The sequence below is a fragment of the Staurois parvus genome, unplaced genomic scaffold, assembly GCF_062004578.1.
Source record: "Staurois parvus isolate SC_StPar_1 unplaced genomic scaffold, SC_StPar_1.0 ptg000572l, whole genome shotgun sequence".
Taxonomy (NCBI): domain Eukaryota; kingdom Metazoa; phylum Chordata; class Amphibia; order Anura; family Ranidae; genus Staurois; species Staurois parvus.
This window is the reverse complement of record NW_028318368.1, coordinates 431,498-455,804: the sequence shown is the minus strand read 5'-3', so window position 1 is coordinate 455,804 and position 24,307 is coordinate 431,498. Positions and strand designations below refer to the sequence as shown.

General features: G+C 42.3%; 1 protein-coding gene across 2 annotated transcripts in view; it reads left to right on the top strand.

Annotated features, from left to right (window-relative positions):
* MYOZ2 (myozenin 2) overlaps positions 1-24,307 on the top strand; it is a 117,263-nt gene that overhangs the window by 26,798 nt on the left and 66,158 nt on the right. For both annotated transcript variants that reach the window (XM_089691778.1, XM_089691777.1), the window contains exon 2: positions 9,347-9,434. In XM_089691778.1, the coding sequence (XP_089547904.1) occupies positions 9,359-9,434 (76 nt within the window). In that variant the 5' untranslated portion in view covers positions 9,347-9,358. The remainder of the gene's footprint in view (positions 1-9,346; positions 9,435-24,307) is intronic.

Here is a 24,307-nt window from a genome sequence, read left to right as displayed (position 1 = left end):
GATCTTTAACACGTGACATTTTGGTAATGGTATCTATGTAAATAGGTGTTTTGGCAATCTAATCTAATTGCTCTGCCAATGATGAAGATTGTAATTACCAAATGTTTCCAGTCACACTGAAAAGCCTGAGCATTGTTATTTTAGATTATGGAAAATGAAGTATGCACTCACTGGCCACTTTATTAAGTACACCTTGCTAGTACCAGGTTGGACCTTCAGAACTGCCTTAATTATTTGTGGCATAGATCCAACAAGGTGTTGGAAACATTTCTCAGAGATATTGGCCCATATTGACATGAGTTACTGTTGTCTTTCTATCATCTCAAAGCAGTCTGCCCATTCTGTCCTGACATCAACAAGGCATTTTCGTCCACACAACTGCCACTCCCTGGATATTTTCTCTTTTTTGGACCATTCTCTGTAAACCCTAGAGATGGTTGTGCTGGTAGATGAAATCCTTCGCCATATTGGTTGTAAAGCCTACTCACAACATCCCTGGCCATACGCCTTAATATTCAAGAATAAAGGAATGGCCACACATGAAATATATTTTCCGCACTTAACTGAAACTTCTTAAAGATGGCCATGGCATTTAACATCACATTGACATACTAACAGAATTCTTTGGCACAGAACAACATACATACACATGCTATGTAGTTTTCATTTAGGTTTGGCATACCAGCACATCATTTATAAGCCATTTTCCCCTTTGCACCTTCTCTCTCCTTAGGAGCACCACAAATTTGGGACCAATTCCCCATGTATACTAAGTCCACAGTGTACAGCATCCATCACTGAGTACCATCAATGTGCCCTCATTGGCATACCGGTCTCTCCCACTGTCCCTTTCTATAGCTCTGTCCAGCTGTCTCCCAGATGACACACTCAATCCTAGGTGCACTAGTACTCCTTTTAGAGGACTCTTATCCTGGCCTAAAAGGCCTTTTGCATTCCTCTCACAACCCGCAGCATACTACAGCTACAGCTGGATCCTCTGGGTGTTAAACTACCTCACCTGGAGTTGCAGCCCTATTCAGGGGCCTTGGCAGTAGTTGCTACATCTGATTAGCTCGAGGGTGTTTGGCTCCCATGCCCGATCTCAACAAGGCCCCCTCCCATCCTGGCACTTATATGGGCACTAACTCCAACTATAACACCACTAAAGGAAGATTTTCTCTAAAAGGGGCCTAACACCCAATTACATAATTCCCCTTTACCACACTATATTGAGAATAGAGCCATTTGCTAATATGGCCTGTTACACGTTAGGATGCCTCTAAACATTAAATGCAGTTGGCCGAACATACATGAGTCCCGCTGATAAATGTGCTGAATGTGTGTGATCAGTAGCAATTGTTACACAAACATGCATGTTAACATTGGGTGAATTTGAATGTTTTGCTACACTTATCTATTAGTTGCTACAATCTGCAATTAGCTGTTGGTGTCTAAACACATCCACAGTTGTCCGGTGGGTGCTGACAAAGTCTGCTATTTAGTTTTCTTGGGTGGCTCAGAGTGGCTTATCTACACTGAGTGTGGTTTAATTGTTATGAATGGTTTCATTGTATTGAATATGATATCCTATATTTTTTTCTTCAGGCTGGGAACTCATTTAGTGACTGCTGACTCACGGGTATCTTCATGTAGGGATTCTGGCCTGCGGACCTTGTTGGTTGATGTGCAACTGTCACTAGCTATTCTGATCAACTCCTGATCCCCCAACACCATTGTAGCACCCTCCTAGTATGGTTGCTAGTTAAGCAAATTTAGTTGTTTACCTCTACTGTAATCAGTTGAGCAGCTTGTGATTATTTCATGCTGTCCTGCTTCTCACTGGTTGCATATTTGACTGCTTTCCTCTGCCTTCTGGGGGGTTCTGAAAAGTAGTGGGCTGGGAGAGAAAAATCAACAGCCTGAATACTTATGCAGTTCCAGCCAAACCCTGAGGGGGGGGAGTGCCCATAAGGTGGCTGGGAGAGTGCATAAATTGTTTGAGGCCTGGAGCAGAGGGATTTTTAACCAGAAGGAGAAGATCCCTTGCTGTTCTGGGAAGTCCAGTTGTGCTTCTTTATTTGCTTATCGAGGTCCCAGCTGTCTTCTGCTGGAGCTGACTGAGGGACTTCTTTTTTGGGGATCTGGTCTGAACACTTCATAGAAGGTATGTCTGACAGATATTGGAAGGAGACATCCAACTATCCAAGGACATTAGTGAGTACAGACCAGTGTTTGAGATCCCAGTGACTGTGTGCTGCTGATGCCCCTCTCGCATCAGAGTCAGTCTGTGCCGGAAAGTGGACAGTGCCTATGGCGTCCCTGTGTAGCTCAGACTAGTATTTGCTTCTGTAAGGACTATTGTAAGAATTTTTAAGAGGAAGACAGGAGTCCTCAAGTCACTACTTAAAGTTACCGGAGTATCCCATGGTTACCTTGCATCCATCACCCAAGTTCAAGATCACACCTAGGCTAATCATTGAGTCAGAAGAGTGATTGAAACTCTGTGCCTGGCTTCTAGTGCACTTACTGGGGAAAGAACCCTGGGACCAAATTAGTGGGCCCTTTAGGGGGTGAGTGCTACACCATTACAAATACTTGGCCAGAAGCTGGCTTTAATAGAAGAAGCTAATGAACTTGCCAACTGACACCTGGCTCCTGATTTGCTCACTGTTTAGTACATTCAGGTGGAAATTATAATGTTGAGCTAAGAAATTGCCTAGCATGGGCAGTGAGGATGGTCCATTTTGATGGATGGATTGGTACTGTCATTGGCAGAAAGATTCTTATACTGAAACACTTTGCAGTATATCATTCTCTGTGCTTTTCTGCCTCAGTGCAAGGCAACCATGTTGACTGAGCCTCAAGTTTGACTAGGGTGTGATATAGGGGCGGACTGACAACTCATGGGGCCCCCGGGTATGGGGCCCCTGTGTCCTTGCCCAAACTCAAAAAAGTCTATAAAAAAGTTACCAGGGGCATCTCATGGGGTCCCCTACTGACCCCGGGCCCTTGGGCAGTGCCCGAGTTTCCAAATGGTCAGTCCGTCCCTGGTGTGATCACTAGCAGGAGGATAGGCAGTACTGTGGGGGACAACCTTACCTTTTCTATGCAATTAGTCTCTCCCATAGCTGGCCACTTTCTAGTAAGTACATATGATGCTTGTGGAAGGGGGTAGGCAGCAAGCTAGGTAGGTGCAAGGACTGGGGACTAATTGTTTGGAAGCAGTCCATGGGGGCAGATTCTAATGGCTCACTGCACATCACAGTATACAGGAAACCCACTGATACATGCAACTATGTCCACAGTTATAGCTTTTACCACCAGCAAATTAAACAAGATGTCATAAACTGTCAGGTTACTAGATAAATACCACTTATGCTATGACACAGCAGACAGAAATATATACCTCAGAGTAAAAGCAGAATCCTTCCAGAAGAAAGGTTATAGCAACAAAACAGTGACGGACTCCTGTTACCCCAACTGGGTATCTTGACCAAGAAGCTACTTCCCAAGCTCTAGAACACGAGGCAAGTGACTATAGCTGTAGCTACCCCATAGAAATAGACATCAGTTTTTGTAGTAAACAAGAACTGCTTTATTAGAGAAACACTGAATTTATACAGAAAACCATCAGATAAGAGCTAATCACATTATTATAGACAATGCCCACCCCAGACAGTGTGGTGCCCACATAGTGTAGTGCCCTCCTAGTCAGCTAGGGGGAGCTAGATCCTGATGGTTAGATAGGAGTTGAATAGCAGCTCAGGTGTAAAAGTCAGAGGGGTCTAATTTTGGTCAGGAGCTGGAACGCTCTGCAGACTCAGCCCACTGAAACTTTCCCCTGCCTAGAACTTTGGAGAACGTTCTAGAACCAGTGGGCAGATATAAGGAGTGACTGATCTGCATATTCAGGGAACTCTTACCAATCCCCAACAGGAGGCTTGGCAAGCGGTCAGACTAGCCCTTAAATATGAGTGAGCCTGTCCAGTAGGGGAGTAGGTGGAAGAAGGAGAGTGCAAGGCGCATCAGCACTGTTCCTGCCAGTGCACACCAGCAGCCTTGTGTTCATCATGCCTGCTGATATGACCAAACATTTTATGTTTTTTCTACCGTAAAGTCTGAAAAAATCTTTCTTTAAGGGCTCATTTACAATAGAAAGCTACGCTGAATGCATGGCTGCTAGTGTACGCTGGCAGAAAATAGTGCCAATGTGCCAGTCCTAGCCCATCGGTGCTGTTTACTGTTTTCCTTTTTTTAGACTTTAATCAAATGTCACAAATGGCATTTCATTCAGTTCTATTGTCAGCAGCCCAGTGACAGGCGATAGATTGCGTTGCACCAGGCTTCGGTAAAAAAAAACTACTACATGTAGTACTCTCTTTCAGCACGCAGTATTGCAACATGATGGTGTGAACTGGTCTCATATGGAACAAGATTTACTGCCTTGTCTGGGGTTGGGACTGCGCTTGGCAAGGCTGCTCAGCACAGTCCCAGCACACCAGGTGTTCTTACTCCACTCTGTTATCTCTATGTAGACTACCTTAAAATACAACACCTGCAAAAAGGATTGTAGCACTACCCCCATAGGAGCCACTGGTTAGAGGGAGCCCTTTAAGAACTTTCGCCCCTCTGACACACTAGGTTAAGTGTATGCAATATCACAGAAAATCACTAAATATTTAATACCCAGTAGCAGTACTACATCAAAGAAAAACGTAATATATTGTTACCTGATATAGTTGGTAATGAAGTAGGCAAAGAAATGGATTAACAATGGTAATAACACAATTTAGCATAAAGGGTGATCAGTAATAAGGACTGCACTGTCCATGGAAATGAAGGAAAGGGGAGAAGGAGACTGAAAGGGCTTGCAGGATGGTTTCACAGGAGGGGCAGTACTTATATTGTTCTTCTGCTGGCTGTCATTGGGGCCCTTTAAAAGCATTGGTGCACATAATAACAGTAAACCAGCATGCAGTATAGGTGCAGGAAAGAAGCAGTAAGAGTGCAGTATAGGTACAAGTGTAGCACAGGTGCAGTGAAAATGCAGTAAAAAGGTGATATACTTAATGTCATGCCTCAAGTAACTCAGTCCCTGCTAGCAGTATGAACAATGGGCAGTGAGCCCTCTCAGCAGTCCCTGTGGTGCAGCTGTGGACTCTCACTGTAGAAATAGAGCCCTCTCCACAGAATGCCTCAAGAGATTCAGCAGTGGGAAGTAGAGGGTAAGAGGATGCTCTTATTTTCCTGTGGCAGTGGTGTGGATAAGGCCGCTGCGGCCTGTGCTGTTCTGCCTCAGGTGTCTCCACCAGTGTGCCCTCACAACAGTTTGTGCAGCAGATGCTCTGTTAGTGAGTGCTCTAATGAGTTATCTTTAAAAGCGAAGTTGAGGTTTAAATAAAACAAACAGCTAGGTGGATGCAGCATCCGTCCGATGCTGAATCTGTCCCCTGCTGCCGTTAAAATTGAGAACTAAGCAATCAAACACCACTGATCGCTCAGTTCTTGGTCTGCCAGTCACTGTCTCTCCAATCTGCCCCTCCAGCGCTCACTGGATTGCTGGATTGTGGAGAGGGTGGAAGCAGCTAGGTCAGGCTCTCAGAGAGGCTGAGCCAGCTGCCTTTGCAGGTATCTGGGTGGATCCAAACTTAAAAGTCGGACCAGCTGAGCTTTAGCCCACTGTCAGCTGAAAACAGGTCACAGGAAAGCAGAACAAAATGAACGCCTGTGATCCATAGAAGTAAAGCCAAAATATCTTAGGTCATACTTCTCCTTTAATTTAAAAAAGTTAAGATGTCTAAATATGACATGCAAAGTCATTTCGCTCTTTGCTGAATTGGGCAGATAAGCTAATGACCTATAAATGCTGCGAACTGTTTAACCACATTCATCCATAATAAATGTCAATATTTTTTCACTACGGGCTCATACAGCTACACCTATAATGTGGTGTATCTCATTTGATGTAACAATTGCAGCCAGGGAGATTACATTAGTGAAACAGGACAGAAACTACAAAAAAGAATGAATCTGCACAAACAAAAGATTGCTATCTTAAAGTGTTACTAAACCCAGGACCCTGTATTCACCATATCTGGTCTCCCACAGTACACACAACATGGAAGTGCAATTATTTTAGTAAATATAAACTGCTAATTACCTTTTCTCATCAGCAGTTAGAGCAGTCTTGTGACTTCTATCAGTGTCCAGCCGAGCACTGGTTAAAGTTTGAGGGAATTTTCATTCTGCTGAAGGAGGATGCAAGACCCCTGACCTCTGTCTGGACAGTACTGATTGCCCCTGTGTTGATCACATGCACTCTCTCAAGACAAAAAACCTCTATAGCAATACACGCCAAACTGAGCATGTGCAGAGTGACTCCACACGATATGTCTGATCAGCAGATAAGAGGGGGACACTGGAAGAAGGGGAGGATCAGAGAAGTCAAGATCAAACAGCGTTTTTACACAATGTAGAGGATTAACCCCTTAGGTTCCACTGTAGGTATAACAAGAATGCTTTACTGCATATACAGACTGATTTTACTGTTGTGGGTTTAGTAACACTTTAATTGTAGAACTTGTCTTGACATTTTGCTAAAGTGGTTCTAAAGCAAGGACATTTTTTAGCTTAATGCATGTCCTGCATTAAAGTGGAACTTCACTCTCTCAATCAACATTGACTATTTGTAATCCTTATTCTGCTAGCATTAGTAATGAGATAGGAATCATATTTACTAGTTTTAAGCTTTTTTTACATTTCTTCAGTTACTTCCTGGTTTCCTGCCTAGGCAAATGATGTCATACATCCCAGCAGTCTTGAGTAGGGGAGGGAAGGTTCTCATCTCAGCCAATGCCTGAGCTAAGGACAGATGGATTCCAGGAAGTAAATGCTACATGAATCATCTGCCCTTACTCGAGATGGCCACTGCCAGAAATGCTAGGGGTGTTTTCCAAGATTATTTCTCAGCAAAATAAAGCATAGAGACATGGATGTATGGGTGAGTTTTCTTTGAATATTAACAATGAATAAAATATCATTTTTGGTGTGTGGTGCTCAGATGCAGTGCAGTTCTTCTTTAAGGTAAAAATAGTTCCAGTATTTGTATCACCAGTTCTCACTCGATCTAGCTCTGTGCCCATCTCTAGCAGTTCTCTCCTTTCTTTCTTCATTCATAGGATAGAGGCAGCAGTGGGAGACAATGGCTCCTGCTGCTGCCAATCAAATCCTGTGAGCAGAGAGCAGGGGTTAGGGACAAGCCACGCTGTGTGTGTCTATGGATGCACAGAGCCCTATATGTGTGCCCCATAGGAATTGGCTTCCTACAGTGGCACACTGATAGCAGGAGGAGCAATGAGTGCTGGAAGGGAACCCCAGAAGAGGAGATTTGAGGCCACTCTTAGCCTTTACAGTCACGTTAAATCACCAAATATCAGGACTTCTGTATCCTGATGAAGAGTGGATCTTTTAAAGACTTCTCCTGAAAAAAATGAGTGAATGTTTCTACTGAAAGAAATGACTTTCTCTGCACTGGAAAGTTTATGACTCATTCAGCAAAGCAGTACAGAGGGCAAGCAAGCAACAATAATCCAGCTTCAAAATGAAACCTGTGCTAAGGGAATTATGTATACTGCTATTTCTGATTCTTCCTTCTGAAAATATTTAGTAGCCTGGCTATCATTGTGTTACAATTATTTCAATATTTTGCTGGTTACTGACCCAGAACCAATATGCAAATGAGGAGTTTTAACTGCATCAGCTGGGTGATGGCTCCATGTTCTAGGTCAGTGACTCAGAAAGTACAGCAATTTCAGAAGGAGATACAGATTTTCTTTAAGGCAACTTCAAGGCATTTCTTCAAAACAAGAATTTATAGTACCTAAAGGTAAAACATTTTTCAATTTTAGTTTTGGATAGAGGAAGACAGATTAGAACACCTGTCAGTTTTTATTGCTGTGTCCCTGTTAGGGAAATTCATGCTCTCTCTTTGTCCTGTTTATTATCATCGAAAGTGGAAGTGAATTAAAATTTTGGGTTGACACTAGAACAGTAATAGAGGGAAAATCTTCCAATGGGGACCCTAGTTCTAGTGACCCCCAGGATTTCCTCAATTTAGAGGGATTTCCTCCCACTCCTCGTTGTGGCTATGGGACAGAAAGGGAAGGGAAATCTCCCCAAAGAGTCACAGATGTCAGAAAATAACCCTCCAAATTGAAAAATGCCTTTAATTCTACTTTAATACTTACCTCTCTTGCTACCTGAACTCCTCTTGACTGAAGTGAGAAATCTTTTCAAGTATATTCTGCATTCTACTGTCCCAGGAGTATCAGATGTTGCCCCCCCCCCAATACAATCTATGGTTTCCTTCATTGACCCCTATGTAACTACAGGATACAGAGTCTGTCAGAAAGAACCATTGTTCACAGTAGGGCACAACTGTGCTTCTGACTGATCTGGAATTGTGCCATATGCTGAGGATCTTTCAGCAAGATTATGTCTGCAACCAAAAGGAGTAGGCACATTAGGATTATTTATTTGTACTGCAGAGATGCCTTTATTACATATTTAAAAATTGCAACAGGGTTGCTTTCTCTAATTTGACAGCAATGATCCCCAGAATTGTATTGGTTTCTGCAGGTTATTGTACTAAGTCAACAATAGACCCATTGTCAGACTCTACATTGGTGCAGTGGGTGCTGGGTTCCTCAGGGTGCACGACAGTGCCTGGCCTCATGTGGCCAGAGTATGCAGGCAGTTCCTGGAGGATGAAGTTATTGATACCATTGAATGGCCCCCACGCTCACCTGACCTAAATCTAATAGAACACATCTGGGATATCATGTTTCAGTCCATCCGAAACTGCCAGGTTGCACCTCAGGCTGTCCAGGAGCTCAGTGATGCCCTGGTCCAGATCTGGGAGGAAATACCCCAGGACACTATCCTTCATCTCATTAGGAGCATGCTCCGACATTGTCAGGCACACATACAAGCACATGGGGGCCATACAAACTACTGAGTACCATTTTGAGTCGCTGCAATGAAATTTCAGCAAAATGGACTAGCCTGCTGCATCATTTTTTCCCTTTGATTTTCAGGGTGTCTTTGAATTCAGTCCTCTGTAAGTTGATAATTTTCATTTCCGTCAAATGATGGGGCATCCTTACGTTGCTAACACATTACACATTCCATATCAGTATAGATATACAGCATGATATTTTTCCCCATTGAGATCTGTTGTGTTTTCAAAGTGTTCCTTTAATTTTTTTGAGCAGTGTATATCTGATGTCAATGTATGGTTTCTTTTCAGTTACCTGATTTTCTCCTTTTTTTTTCATTTCTGTTTTAGGAAGAAAACAAAATGTTATCAAACAGTGCCCTACAGAAAGAAAGACAGGCACAAGCCTCAGCCATTATGAAGGAAATTCAAGGAACTGGTACAAATAACTTATACACATTCACAAATGGCTTTTATTAGACATCTACTGAATAAGTTGTCTCTGAATGGGTCCATACACTCTCTGAGTATCATGCTTCTCTTGGCAGCCAAGCCCTTTGTAGTTGTCTGTTTAGGCTCTATTTTCAGATGAACAACTGCTGAAATGGAATGAAGCTGAGCAACAGCTGATGGATATTGTAATGGTATTGGCTTTCATCTTTGTGTTTCGCGTTCGCCCCATAAACAGTCTTCATGGTTCAGGACTAGTAGGTGACATAATCTTAATACACATTTCACAGACTGGAAATCTTGAATCTGTGGACCAAAATCAGCAACTGTGTTTAACATTAGCAGTACTGTCACATCCTGCTTCCAAGGGAAGCAAGTACAAATGCCAGAACTTGAATGGAGTAGAGCCAAAGTTGAAGAGGACAATATAATGAATACACAGCAGTACACTTAGGAACACCATGATATAGATTAATCACAGAGGTGATTGGATCACAAATATAGGGGACAGAGAGTACACAAGTAAAGGGTGAAAGCAGAATGTTATAGGAGATCTCTCAAGGAAGGTGTCAGGGCTCCGGGGTGTGACCAGAGGTATGTGACTGATGCAGGGAAACGCAGGCTTCAGATAAGTTATAAACAATATAATTTATTAAAGACTAACAATACAAACATAAATGCAGCGCAATACTAAAACATAACACAGTGCAAACGAACCAAACCAAACCACCCACAGATAACAGTACATACAATGCAAGCGTTGTCAGGCAGGCCGGGTCAATAACAATCGGGCAGGTAGGTACAGGGGGTCAGGCAGAGAATGGTCGGGGTCACAAGCCAGGGATGAAACAGGAGAAGTCAGCAGAGGTCCGGATCAGGCAGGGTCAGCAACGAATCAGTCAGACAGGAACAGGAACATGAACAGGAACAGGGATGCAGGAACAAGATACAGGGCCCAGGAAAAACACACACCAAGGCAGAGACTGCAGGTCTGGCCATCCCTTAAATACACCTGCATGATCAACTTCAGGTGTTTGGCTGGCTGCAGGGTTGAGTCTCTGATTGCCGGGAGCACCCGCTGGCCAGCCCTGGTACTGCAGCCCACAAGGCAGGTGGGTCCCACCATTACTGGCAAGTCCATTCCTGACAGAAGGAGAGGTGGGCACAGGACTATTTATCAACTCCAATAACCTCTTACAGACCATTTTCTGTGTGAACAGGTGATACAACTAGTCATTGTTCACAGTTAAAGCCCAATTCTAGCCAAAACGTCTTTAGCTTTTTACTGCTAGATGTAGTGGTATTCCGAACATCCTTGGGTTCACGGGACATTCGCTAAACTGAACAAGTTCAGGAATTGCGAATTATAATTTGAACCCTGCTTAATTCAATAGGAAATAAGCTCAAAAAACAATTCTCTCTATTTTCAAAGCTACTCAGCAAAGGATTCTCAAACAAATGGCATAGGGAGCTGCTGGACACTGCCATGGAGGACATGTACCACTGCAGAAAAAAAAAATTAAAAATACTGTTTAGCTGGGTGCAGCTTTTTTAAAAAGCATCAAAGGACAACATTAAAAATTAACATTTCCTTCAAATAAAATGCTTGCTGGCTGCCTTAAACCTGCCTATGAAGTGGCACATCTGTATGATACACTACAGCAAAAGTGACATTTAGAAAGAAAAAAAAATTCAGCTAAATTACATTTTCCTGCTGCTTTTGTGTCTGTAAAAAATAATTTGTGGGGGATTCTCTTTATCCATACCAGAACCATTTCAGAGATTATGAGGTGAGGGCCCACACAACAAAAATAAAACAACATGAAGTCCTCCCAAATTCCATACAAAAGGACATTGGCAGCTGTACTGTCATTGGTTGTTATGGTATACCATAATAACCAATGACAGTTTTAAAAAATAAATGACCCTGGATGAGGATGTGGTATGGATTTTAAGGCTGGTTCCACACACTAAAAAGTCTATGGTCCCCCCTCAAAATCCATACCAGTCCCTCACTGTAAAAAATAATTGTCAGGGATTCCCAACCAACGTAGTCCAATAATACAGATCCATCATCAATTACAATAAAAAATACCCAATGTCCCTTTGAAAGAAAGCATGCCGATCTACCAAGATCATCTGCTCCTGACTTCTCATTACAACTGACAGCTCCTAGCTCTGCTGGCTGTTGTCATTTACCAAATACAGTCACGACCATATTTGGCTGGCTGTGGGAAAGTGGTTGCTATGATGCCGGAAGCCATCTGCATCTTGGTACCCAATGATGCTGTGTGGCCTGAACAGCAGAAACTTGTCATTGAATGAATGACCTCCTGCTGCTTTCAGCAGTACATGAACCTGGAACAGGCAGGGTTCAGTGAAGACTCTACTGCTGAAAACTTGAAGCCCATCACTGGTCAGATATTAAAGTGTGTATCTGTCAAAACTCTGTTTTTTTCTGTTTTGGATAATGTTTGGAAAGGTTATATCCTTTTTCAGGTTTGGATTGTTGTTTTTTTGTCTACTGGAGAGATTAATTACTTTTATTTGTCCTGTTGACCATTTGCACTGGAACAGAAAGTGATGGGTGTCAGCGTAAAAGGAGTTGAGGAGATATATTCCAATGGGGGCACCTGTTCTGATGAAAAGTGTTTCAAATGTGATTTATTTTTACCTTGAAGATATTTCCCCTCACTTCCTGCTATGTCTGTGTAACAGGAAGTGAAGTAAATGTTTCCAAATAGATCACAGAGGACAAAAAAAACTGATGGTTTTAAACATTTCCTGCTCTTGTTGCTTGATGCTATTTTAAATACTGCCTGTTTTTCTGTGGAAGTGATTTCCCTTGCTTCTTTTTCTGTCTCATCTGTCACCTAAGATGTGAGGAGAAACCTCCTTTATGAAGATAAAGTCAGCAGAAAAATCCTGACAAATATTATAAACCTTCCTCTGTTAGAAAATGTGTTTTTATTGCAACTTTTTGTAAGGAATTCCCTCTGGGTTCCTGTTCTTACACCCATGAAATACAAAGTGATTAGACATCTCTGAAGTGGGAACACGGCAACAATATACATTTGGTAAAGGTTCCATGTTGCTTCTTCTGTCTTCAACTGCTGGCTAACTGTTGATGGCATATTTTCTTATTGAATAGTTGACAGCTTTTACAAAAACCATTGAAATGACATGTGACACCAATCTGTCCAATTACATGTAAATATGCAAATTACCCTTTACTTCTAGAAGCTACTTTGGTCTGCCACAGTCCCATAGGTGTTGGGGAGTTGGCAATTCCTTGCCCTACCATCACCTTACATTCCTTGCCACCATCTATACCTGGTTGTTTTTGACCAATGCTAGTTTATCCTGGAGACTTGGTCTGCTCATTACCCCTCACCAACACCACTGAACTACATAATCTCCTGCAGACATTTCACATTAATGTACCAGAAGAATGTACAAAAAGCATCCAAGATGAGTAACTGACAGATATTAGGACCCTTGAAACACTGGTTATTGACTTTGAGCTAGTTTATTTATATTATACCTGCCTTTTTGGCATTGTATTTCTGACTAGTCGCTTGCTAGATATACCCACCTGTGTTTCTTTCCTGCACCTTCACTTGCAGCCAAAATCATGTTTTTTTAACTCAATGCAGGTTGTACCATGTAACTAGTCAATCCTAGTCATCCAAAGGAATTAATATACTGAATTAGCCTTTCATTTGAAGCATGCTTAGAAATTTTATTTTACTTTAATTTTTTGGGCTGAGATCGTAGGTAAGTGCAGTCCACTGTCTCTTTATTGTAGGTAGCGCTCATCTCAAGTAGTACCAAAGCTTGGAGAGGAAGTCAGAAGAAACCTAGTCTCTCAATGGTTTCCTAGCCCCTGAAGGCAGCAGTCCAGTTGGCCGTGCTGCATCCAGGTAACCCTTGGAAGTTATCTTGGGTCAACAGAGGCTTTATAAGTCACAGCCCCCAGGTTTTGGCACGCACTTGCGTGTGGGTAGAGTAGGGTCAGGCCTGGTAAGGACAAAACTAGAGGAAGGGAAAGGTTGCTGATGAAGAGGGAAAGCATAGGGCTCGCAACTTCTCTGAACATCTTCCAGGGTGGGTACGAGATGGCCAGGCCACACTCTGCCCCTCCCCACAAGTGTTGTCAGTTGAGCTGAAACCTGCCCTTTACTTACTGTTGGGATTCATGAGTGTCCCTGGTTAGGGGTGTCTTTCCACCGGGTTTATTGTGACTGTTTGCTCCAATTCAAGTTCTTATATTGCACCCGGACTGTGTGTTATCGCTGCACCCCACCTACAAGATGATGTGTTTGATCAGCTTTGCATCTCTCTGGAGTCAACAGGTTGTTCTGAGATCTTGCAGGAAAAAACAAGTCATATACAACCCATGTATCCAAACACATACATTTAGGTAGTACTATAATGAATGTAAAATGTAGTATTTGTCACCAAAACCCAAATGAATGTATACACCAGCACAGATTTCTTTGGGGATGAGTAAATATTTATATTCTACTACTGCATTGTATGCCTTTAATGCTGGCTTTGCTGCTTTTTTAAATAGTATTACTTTGATCTCTACATTGTGTGATGCTAAATAACCATCCACATTTGTAGATGCTTTCTGTGATGTAAATGGAGATGCTAGCAAGTTTTAGATTTATGTAACAAATACTGTAATTCTTTTGGCATGTACAAAAACATTAGTCAGTCCCACCCTTGTACCAGGCTGAATCACTGTGTGTAAAAAAGATGGACATTCCTTAGACCTGAAGTACATATTTTGCATTTCTTGTCAATCTCAGGAATAATTAAAACATTGCAAATTTCAAATTGAGATACATTTATCTAGTCATCAGAAATTACTATGCTAAATGCCAAAATTATGTTGTTACTTATTATGTTATGAAATAAGGTACAAAGCTGAACATACAGTATTTTGGGCATGTTAAATAAAAGTTGGTACAGTTGATCTCTGTTATGTATTTAAGATCACATACATCAAACCCTTAAAGTGGTAGTAAACCGTGTCTAAAAGAAAACAAAAAAAAAATCACCTGCAAGGTAAAGGCATAATATGCTAGTATGCATTGCATATTTTGTATATCCAGGTTTGCGAGCTCCGGACATCCAGCTGGCTGAGCCGCGATGACATTACTCCTGCGCATGGGAGTCACGGGACAAAGCACAATGCTCTGAAGGAATGGCACGGGTATGCCGTTCCTTCAGAGCGCATGCACTGCTGTAAGAAAAACCCAGATATCTCCTAAACAGTGCATGTTTAGGAGATGTTCTTTTTACCTACAGGTAAGCTTACCTGTAGGTACAAAGTGGCTTTACTATAATTTTAAAAGGCTCTTTTTCAGGTAAAATACAAATGGCATTCATTGAATGGACAAGAGGAGAGGAAGGGCAGGTAAATGTCAGGATTTTCTCTTGTCCGTTTTCAAAATGCCTTGTATTCTGGAATGGACAGAGGGAGAGAAAAGGGAGGATAAACAACAGTATTGCTTTCCTTTACTCCAGCCACAGCTCTTATACCTGGAGAGCCTGAAGTTTGGCTCTGATAGTAGTATATGCCAGAATAATGAATGGATTATAGAATAAACAGAGGTAATGTTAACATTTTGCACTCCATCACAAGAATTGATATACAGTAGGTCTCTGTGGCTGGAGTTCTACTTTAAGCATCATTGATATGTTTATTGGACAGTATTAGTAGCTTGTTTAATGTTTTTACATGTTGCCTAGAATTTTCTGTGACTCCATTGGAGAGAATTTACTTTTTATCCCTGTGATGTCTGTACAAGAAATGGGTGGTGTAGTTGTCACCAGGACAGGAAGGAACAGACAACAATAATAACCCTTGATTTACTAATATACATTTTTACCTGTCTTTTCTTTGGAGAGATTTCCAATAACTTCCTTTCATGACAAGAAGTGAAAGGCAATTTCCCCAATAGAGACACCAGCAGCAATGAAAACCTGACAAATGCTTCAACCCTTCCCCGACTTGTTCAAAATTAAATTAAATGCTTTGTCTGGAGATGGGCTTTAAATCTTCACACTGCTTTTGCTATGAAGAGTTACATGTGCATAATAGAGACCTCCACAAAGAGACCCTCCAAAACTCCAAGCCTCCAAAGGACCCTGAAGCTCAAAAACAATCCTGAGATGTTTCCATATCTACAGACACAGCTCATGCCCCAAGCAGTTGGCAGTAGCTGCATCTCCTATACCTAAGGTACTCTGGTCCCACCATTCCCTTTACACATTAACACAATTTGGTCTAACGCTAAAAGATTATCGTTGCGTAAATAATCACGAGTACGCAATAAATGTAAGAAATACCAGTTGTGCAGTTACAATTAAATAAATCCTCCATACAGCTCAGTTATGTTCATTGTACTTGTCAATTGTACTCTTTTTCATTTACAGCATATTCTACAGGCCAGCCTCATCCTATATAATAGTATCAGTGATTCATCATTGCTCATACACTTAGCACATCATCCTGTTGCTGCGGAGTAGATGCGCTCCATGGCAACCTGATTTTCTAAGAGCAGCTGTCTTGATTTCCTTGCGTTGTACCAAATTTTATTAAACCTTCTCCAGTTCTTTTGCATTTGTTGGGTAATAGGACAATATTTTACCACAGTACTCACCTCGGTGACCTTGAGTTGATAAATATGTTCATGTGACATCGCTGTCACCAATGGAAAACACATGACCAAATTCTTTTCCAAGAAAGTTGCCTTGAATTAACCTCTGCTGGCACTTCCAAGTCCCTCCAATAGCAAGGAAACTAGCACTATATACTGTGAAACATAGGTATGCATTCTTGATATGTATTTAATGTTGGCAGTATAATAACAGTAATATACACTGCTGCAAAAAAAGGAACATTTTTTAATCAGAATATAGCATCAAGTCAGTTAAACTCCTGGGATATTGATCTGGTCAGTTTAGTAGCAGAGGGGGTTGTTAATCAATTTAAGCTGCTTGGTGTTAATGAAATTAACAACAGGTGCACTAGATGGGCAACAATGAGACGACACCCAAAACAGGAATGGTTTCACAGGCTGAGGCCACTGACATTTTTTTCCTTACTCATCTTTTCTGACTGCTTTTCACTAGTTTTGCATTTGGCTAGGGACAGTGTCACTACTGGTAGCATGAAGCGATACCTGGACCCTACAGAGGTTGCACAGGCAGTCCAACATCAAGAACATATAGGAGATTCCAGGAGACAGGCAGTTACTCTATGAGAGCTGGACAGGGCCGTATAAAGTCCTTAACCCATCAGCAGGACCGGTATCTGCTACTTTTTGCAAGGAGAAACATGATGAGCACAACCAGAGCCCTACAAAATTACCTCCAGCAGGCCACTGGTGTGAATGCCTCTGACCAAACAATCACAGTAGACTTCACGAGGGTGGCCTGAGGGCCCGACATCCTGTAGTGGGCCCTATGTGCACTGCCCAGCACCATAGAGCTCGATTGGCATTTGCCATTGAACACCAAAATTGTCAGGTTCACCACTGGTGCCCTGTGCTTTTCACAGATGAAAGCAGGTTCACCCTGAACACGTGACAGACGTGAAAGGGTCTGGAGAAGAAATGGAAAATGTTGTGCTGCCTGTAACATCGTTCAAAATGACCGCTTTGGTGGTGGGTCAGTGATGGTCTGGGGAGGCATATCCATTATGGGACGCACAGACCTCTACAGGCTAGACAATGGCACCCTGACTGCCATTAGGTATCCTTGGACCCATTGTCAGACCCTACGCTAGTGCAGTGGGTCCTGGGTTCCTCCTGGTGCATGACAATGCCCGGCCTCATGTGGCGAGAGTATGCAGGCAGTTCCTTGAGGATGAAGGAATTGATACCATTGAATGGCCCCCACGCTCGCCTGACCTAAATCCAATTTAATAACTCTGGGATATCATGTTTCAGTCCATTCAACACCATCAGGTTGCACCTCAGACTGTCCAGGAGTTCAGTGATGCTCTGGTCCAGATCTGGGAGGACACACCCCAGGACACCATCCGTTGTCGCATTAGGAGCATGCTGTGACGTTGCCAGGCATACAAACTACTGAGTACCATTTTGACTTGCTGCAATTAAATTTCAGCAAAATGGACTAGCCTGCTGCAACATTTTTTCCCTTTGATTTTTCAGGGTGTCTTTGAATTCAGTACTCTGTAGTTTGATAATTTTCATTTCCATCAAACGATCCTTATGTTCCTAACACATTACCCAGTCCATATCAGCATAGATATCCAGCATATTTTTCCCTATTGAGATCTGATGTGATATTGTGTATGAAACAATATTTTATGTAATAACAATTCACATTTGATGATGATGATCAAGCAAAACTGCTGCACTAACTGTAATTTAGAACACAGCCTACTGCTTACTGCTGCCTGCTGCCCTAGGATAAAGCTCCAAAAACACAATATGGATATTTGAAGGATTGTAGAGATTTGTACTCTTTCACTTTACAACGTTTAAGAAATTGTGCAGTGGCTCTTACACATTACAGTAAACAGTTTATTAATATACATGAGTTATATACTTCCAATGGTTTGATCAGCATTTTAAAAAATAAAGATTACAATCTAAATGGAAGGGGAAGTTATACCAAATGTAGTTTGTGTGGGAATAGGTTGTTCAACAAAGTAAGATTTATTTGCTAGCTAGGCTGAAGTGATGAGTTTTCCGAGATTGCCTAAAGCCACATGGAGTAGGAGATAGCTGGGCTGGTTGGGGTAGGGAGTTCCAAAGGTTAGGAGAGGCTCTGGATTAGCTAAACAAAAATATTATTATTATTATTATACAGTATTTATATAGCGCCAAAGTGTATGCTCAGCGCTGTACAGTAGCAAGGGGGACAGAACATGAGACAAGACAGTAACAATACAATACACGAGGGGTTCGAGGGCCCTGCTCTTTCGAGCCTACAATCTAGGAACCCAATTTATAACTAGCTTTTAGAGTAAGGCACACATGGAAGGGCTTTACACAGCAGAAACAAAAAAAAATCTATTTTCCGGTATACCTGCCAGCTATCCAGCATTTGCAAATATATGTGGAAGCCGCATTGTCTCATCAAGACCCCTCTGTATAGTGTGGTCCTAACTCTAGTCTATGAGAGCCACTGTGTTGGAGCATACTGTATATAGTGATGTATAAATTAAGGGCAGGTATGCTAAATGCAGCAAAAATGCGTGTATAATTGTCTAAACGCTTCTAAATGCATCTAAACACTAGCCAGGTTTAGCATTTGGATGTTTATCCATGTCAATAAAAAATATTCTGGCCAATCAAATGAATAAGCATTCAAGAGCTAACGTCGGGTAAACATGGCTAAATGCGGTACTGTGTTTACACGTTTTGCCGCGTTTAGCCTTTTTGTGCTGCCAGGAGAGCTTAACATCTGGGGCAGTTCATGTGTACATGAGGCCTTACAGAACCAGTGATGTCCCTTTCATCCAGCTAGCTAGGTCTCTCTAACAAACATGACCTTCATGCAGATATGGCAGTCTAGTCTCTGGTCACCTCTCTCATCCGATGTGAGACTGTCCCAAGCCCCTGGCTTATACTTCCCTTTCCTCCTCTCTAGCACACAGCCTCTGGGCATTTTAGTCCCAAACAGATTTGCAACACCAAGTCCAATCTCTCTGGGGACTATCTCCCCCACAAGTTTTTTCTCCTGTCAGCAGTCCTCAGGCAAGGGAGGTGTGGTTGTTCCTCCCCAGGTTGCACTGCAGTCAATCACAATGTCTTCTGTATCCTGGATGGTAGGCAGGTTCTCCTGCAGCAGCTGCAGCCCTGTCATAGTGTCTATGTCCTTTTCTCTCTCTATCTCTGGCTGTGAAGCTGTTCCACACACTTTACTTGTGGGCAGAGAGAAGGGAATGACAGCTGCAGTGCAAGCGTAGCAGTGACACCGTGGTCCATACAGCTGTAGACCAGGGAGTACCATGGACCACGGATATAATTACCCTTTCCCCACATAACTGTTCAGGCACCAAGAACTGAATTGGGGGAGGCCAGAGGGAGTGTACATGTGTGGACCATACAGCCATAAGGGGTACCATAGGTAACTGGGTGGAGTACAGAGAGGGTTTGAGCTGACAGCTTGTGACCTGTTATACATCATCAGTGTTAGCTTGCCTAGATACAGTATCCTTTAATCTCATTAGGGTGGAAGGCAAGGTTAAATGTTAGGCTGGCCATAGATTGTTTTTTTTGTTCAGCCTGCTAGCTGAATTAAGAAAAAAAAAACAAACAGATTCCTCCACCCTCACATGTGAGGTGGATAGAGAAGTCCTACCCACTAAGACATTGTATTCTGACAGTGGGGAACAGGTAAAGTCGCAAATATGCTTCAGATTTTTTTTAAGCTGAATGATTTGGGCCTCTCAGCCTAATCCAGACTATACTACCTAGGGAATTACGGGCCAATACAAGTAAATGGGCCGCATACAGCCATTCATTTATATTGGCAGCTGTAGGCAGCATGTGGATTTTACATCTCAGGACACACGATGCCTTAGTGAAGCTGAGATCAGGATGACTCCCTATAGACAATGGTCCATATTTCTATACTCATCATTTCCCTTAATATGTGTGCTACTATAACTTTGTAGCCTTGGTAAACATAAAGTTTACAATGTAAAATTGTACAGTAGCATAATGTGGTTGTGGAATGACAAATGACAAATCCTTGTTCTGGTAAAAAGGAATGTAGTCAGGTCAGAGTAAAGGATCAGCCCAGGAAAAGCATGTTTTCCTGCATTGTTCTTGGTAATCCCACAAAAGGCTGGCATAAACACACTCTTTTGCGCAGTGAACAATGTTGCTATCTTTACTATAAAATGGGTTTTGTGAGAAAAGGCAATTTATTATTATTCAGTTTCCTTTAAAAACACTCAGCTAGCTATAAAGAAACAATTGCATCCTGTTTCTCATTTTCTACAGAAGATATGTAATTAGAAAGTTGTAAGACCAAGGCTTTCTTCTCAGAGAACAGGTGCAGGTACTCACATACCCCCGCCAACTCAACCCATTCAACTAGGATTGCAACCTCATCCCTTTAAAATCAAACACATATTAATTACACAGGTTCTGGGGCTGATTAAGGTGGTAAGTAAGCTCACCTAGTGCCTTATCTGCATTAAATTAGCCTCAGAACATGTGTAATTAATATGTGTTTGGTTTTCAAGGTATGAAGTGGTGCCAATATTTAAAAAAGGGTCAAAATCTTTACCAAGTAATTATAGATCTGTTAGTTTAACTTCTATAGTTGGGAAGATACTGGAGAGTTTAATAAAAGACCACATAGATGAGTTCTTGCTGGAAAAAAATATTTTAAGCAACAGACAGCATGGATTCATGAAAGACAGAAGTTGTCAAACAAATCTGATTTCTTTTTATAAGGAGGTGAGCATAACCTTGGACAGAGGGGTGGTGGTGGACGTGGAATACTTGAATTTTGCAAAAGTGTTTGACACAGTTCCCCACACATGGCTATTGTGTAAGGTAAAGTCTACAGGCTTGGAAAAATCCATATGTAAATGGATAGAAAACTGGCTAAGATTGTATTCAGAGAGTAGTGGTTAATGATTCATGCTCTGAATGGTCTAGGGTTGTGTCAGGGATGCGGGTGTGACCAGAAGTGTGTGGACTGACACAGGGAAACGCAGGCTTCAGATATGGTATAAATAAGACAATTTATTAAGACTAACAATACAAACATAAACGCAGTACACCAAACCCCAAGCTAACACAAATACATACAACAAGGTGAAACAAACCCAAACCTAAACTGATATAGATACACAGGTACATACACATATAGAGCACAATGTAGTCAGGCAGGCCGGGTCGATTACTATCGGGCAGGTAGGTACAGGAGGAGCAGGCGGAGAGTAGTCAGGTCACGAGCCGGGTACAGCAACTAACGGACAGGTAGGTACAGGGGGTCAGGCAGAGAATGGTCAGGGTCACAAGCCAGGGATCAAACAGGAGAAGTCAGCAGAGGTCAGGATCAGGCAGGGTCGGCAACAAGTCAGGCAGAAACAGGAACAGGAATGCAGGTTACAAGATACAGGGGCCCATGGAAAAACACACACCAAGGCACAGACTGCAGGTCTGGCCATCCCTTAAATACACCACCTGCAATCAGCCCCAGGTGATGGCTAATTGCCGAAGTGAACCTCTGGTTGTTGAGAGCACCCGCTGGCCAGCCCTGGTACTGCAGCCCACAAGGCAGGTGAGTCCCACCACTATTGGCAAGTCCATTCCTGACAGGTTGTCAGTGGTGTACCCCAAGGTTCAGTGTTGGGACCCTTACTTTTTAATATATTTATAAACAATATAGGGTCTGGGATTAAAAATCCCATTTCAGTCTTTGCAGATGACACCAAGCTGTGCAGTGGAATATCGTCCTTACAGGATGTCTTCTACTTACAAGCCGACCTCAATGCACTGTTTAATTGGGCAACTATGTGGCAAATGAGGTTTACTGTTGATAAATGTAAGGTTAATGCTCTTGGGGGCTAAGAATATGCATGCATCATACATACTAGGGGGAGTACAACTGGGGGAATCAATGGTGAAGAAGGATCTGGGAGTTCTGGTAGATTACAAGCTTTATATTGGCATGCAATGCCAAGCTGCAGTTTCTAAAGCAAGCAAAATCCTCTCTTGTATTAAAGGAGGTATAGAATCCAGAGAGAGATATAATTTGACCCCTGTACAAATCATTAGTAAGACCTCATCTGGAATACACAGTTCAGTTTTAGGCACCAATTCACAAAAAGAACATTGGGGCACTGGAGAAAGTACAGAGAATGGCAGCCAAACTGATAAGAGGCATGGAGGAGCTCAGCTATGAAAATAAAAATGATAAATGGAAGCTCAACTTCCATTTAAACAAGGCTTTAGGCACACAAAAGACCTACAGAGGGTGTCACATAGCAGCCAGCAGGAGGAACCACACAGTGCCCAGTGGTGGACCAGGTATCCAATATATGGATACTAGTGGCGCCCTTGGCTTTTTAATGAAACAAAGATTTTACTAACTGCCCAGCAAAAAGGTAAGTATTAAACATGTTATTTTTTACCTAGCAACTAGCTTCTGTAGAGACAATAGAAACTTTGGTCAGGAGTATGGAACATAAAACACAGCTTACAGAGTGCAACAGTCAGAACTATATAATGTACAGCACAATTTACACACTGCATCAGTCAGGACTATATAATGTACAGTCCAGATTACAGAGTGCAACAGTCAGGATTACAGTCATGGCCGAAATTGTTGGCACCCTTGATATTTCTCCAGGAAATCATGTATTTCTCACGAAACGTATTGCATTAACACATGTTTTGCTATACACATGTTTATTCCCTTTGTGTGTATTGGGACAAAACAAAAAAAGGGAGGAAAGAAAGCAAATTCGACATAATGTCACACAAACCTCCAAAAATGGGCTGGACAAAAGTATTGGCACCCTTTCACAACTGCGGATAAATAAGAATGTTACAAGCATGTGATGCTCCTGTAAACTCACCTGGGGCAAGTAACAGGTGTGGGCAATATAGAAATCACACCTGAAAGCAGATAAAAAGGAGAGACGTTCACTTAACCTTTGCATTGTGTGTCTGTCTGTGCCACACTAAGCATGGACAACAGAAAGAGGAGACGAGAACTGTCTGAGGACCTGAGAACCAAAATTGTGGCAAAATATCAACAATCTCAAGGTTACAAGTCCATCTCCAGAGAACTAGATTTGCCTTTGTCCACAGTGCGCAACATTATCAAGAAGTTTGCAACCCATGGCACTGTAGCTAATCTCCCTGGTCGTGGACGGATGAGGAAAATTGATGAAAGATTGCAACGCAGAATAGTCCGGATGGTGGATAAGCAGCCCCAAACATGTTCCAAAGACATTCAAGCTGTCCTGCAGGCTCAGGGAGCATCAGTGTCAGCGCGAACTATCCGTCGACATTTAAATGAAATGAAACGCTATGGCAGGAGACCCAGGAGGACCCCACTGCTGACACAGAGACATAAAAAAGCAAGACTACAGTTTGCCAAAATGTACTTGAGTAAGCCAAAAGCCTTCTGGGAAAACGTCTTGTGGACAGATGAGACCAAGATAGAGCTTTTCGGTAAAGCACATCATTCTACTGTTTACCGAAAACGGAATGAGGCCTACAAAGAACAAAACACAGTACCTACGGTAAAATATGGTGGAGGTTCAATGATGTTTTGGGGTTGTTTTGCTGCCTCTGGCACTGGGTGCCTTGACTGTGTGCAAGGCATCATGAAATCTGAGGATTACCAAAGGATTTTGGGTCGCACTGTAGGGCCCAGTGTCAGAAAGCTGGGTTTGCGTCCAAGATCCTGGGTCTTCCAGCAGGACAATGACCCCAAACATACGTCAAAAAGCACTCAGAAATGGATGGCAAAGAAGCGCTGGAGAGTTCTGAAGTGGCCAGCAATGAGCCCAGATCTAAATCCCATTGAACACCTGTGGAGAGATCTTAAAATTGCTGTTGGGAAAAGGTGTCCTTCCAATAAGAGAGACCTGGAGCTGTTTGCAAAGGAAGAGTGGTCCAAAATTCCGGGTGAGAGGTGTCAGAAGCTTATTGATGGTTATAGGAAGCGACTGATTTCAGTTATGTTTTCCAAAGGGTGTGCAACCAAATATTAAGTTAAGGGTGCCAATACTTTTGTCCAGCCCATTTTTGGGGTTTTGTGTGACATTATGTCATATTTGCTTTTCTGCCTCTGTTTTATATTTGTTCCAATACATACAAAGGGAATAAACATGTG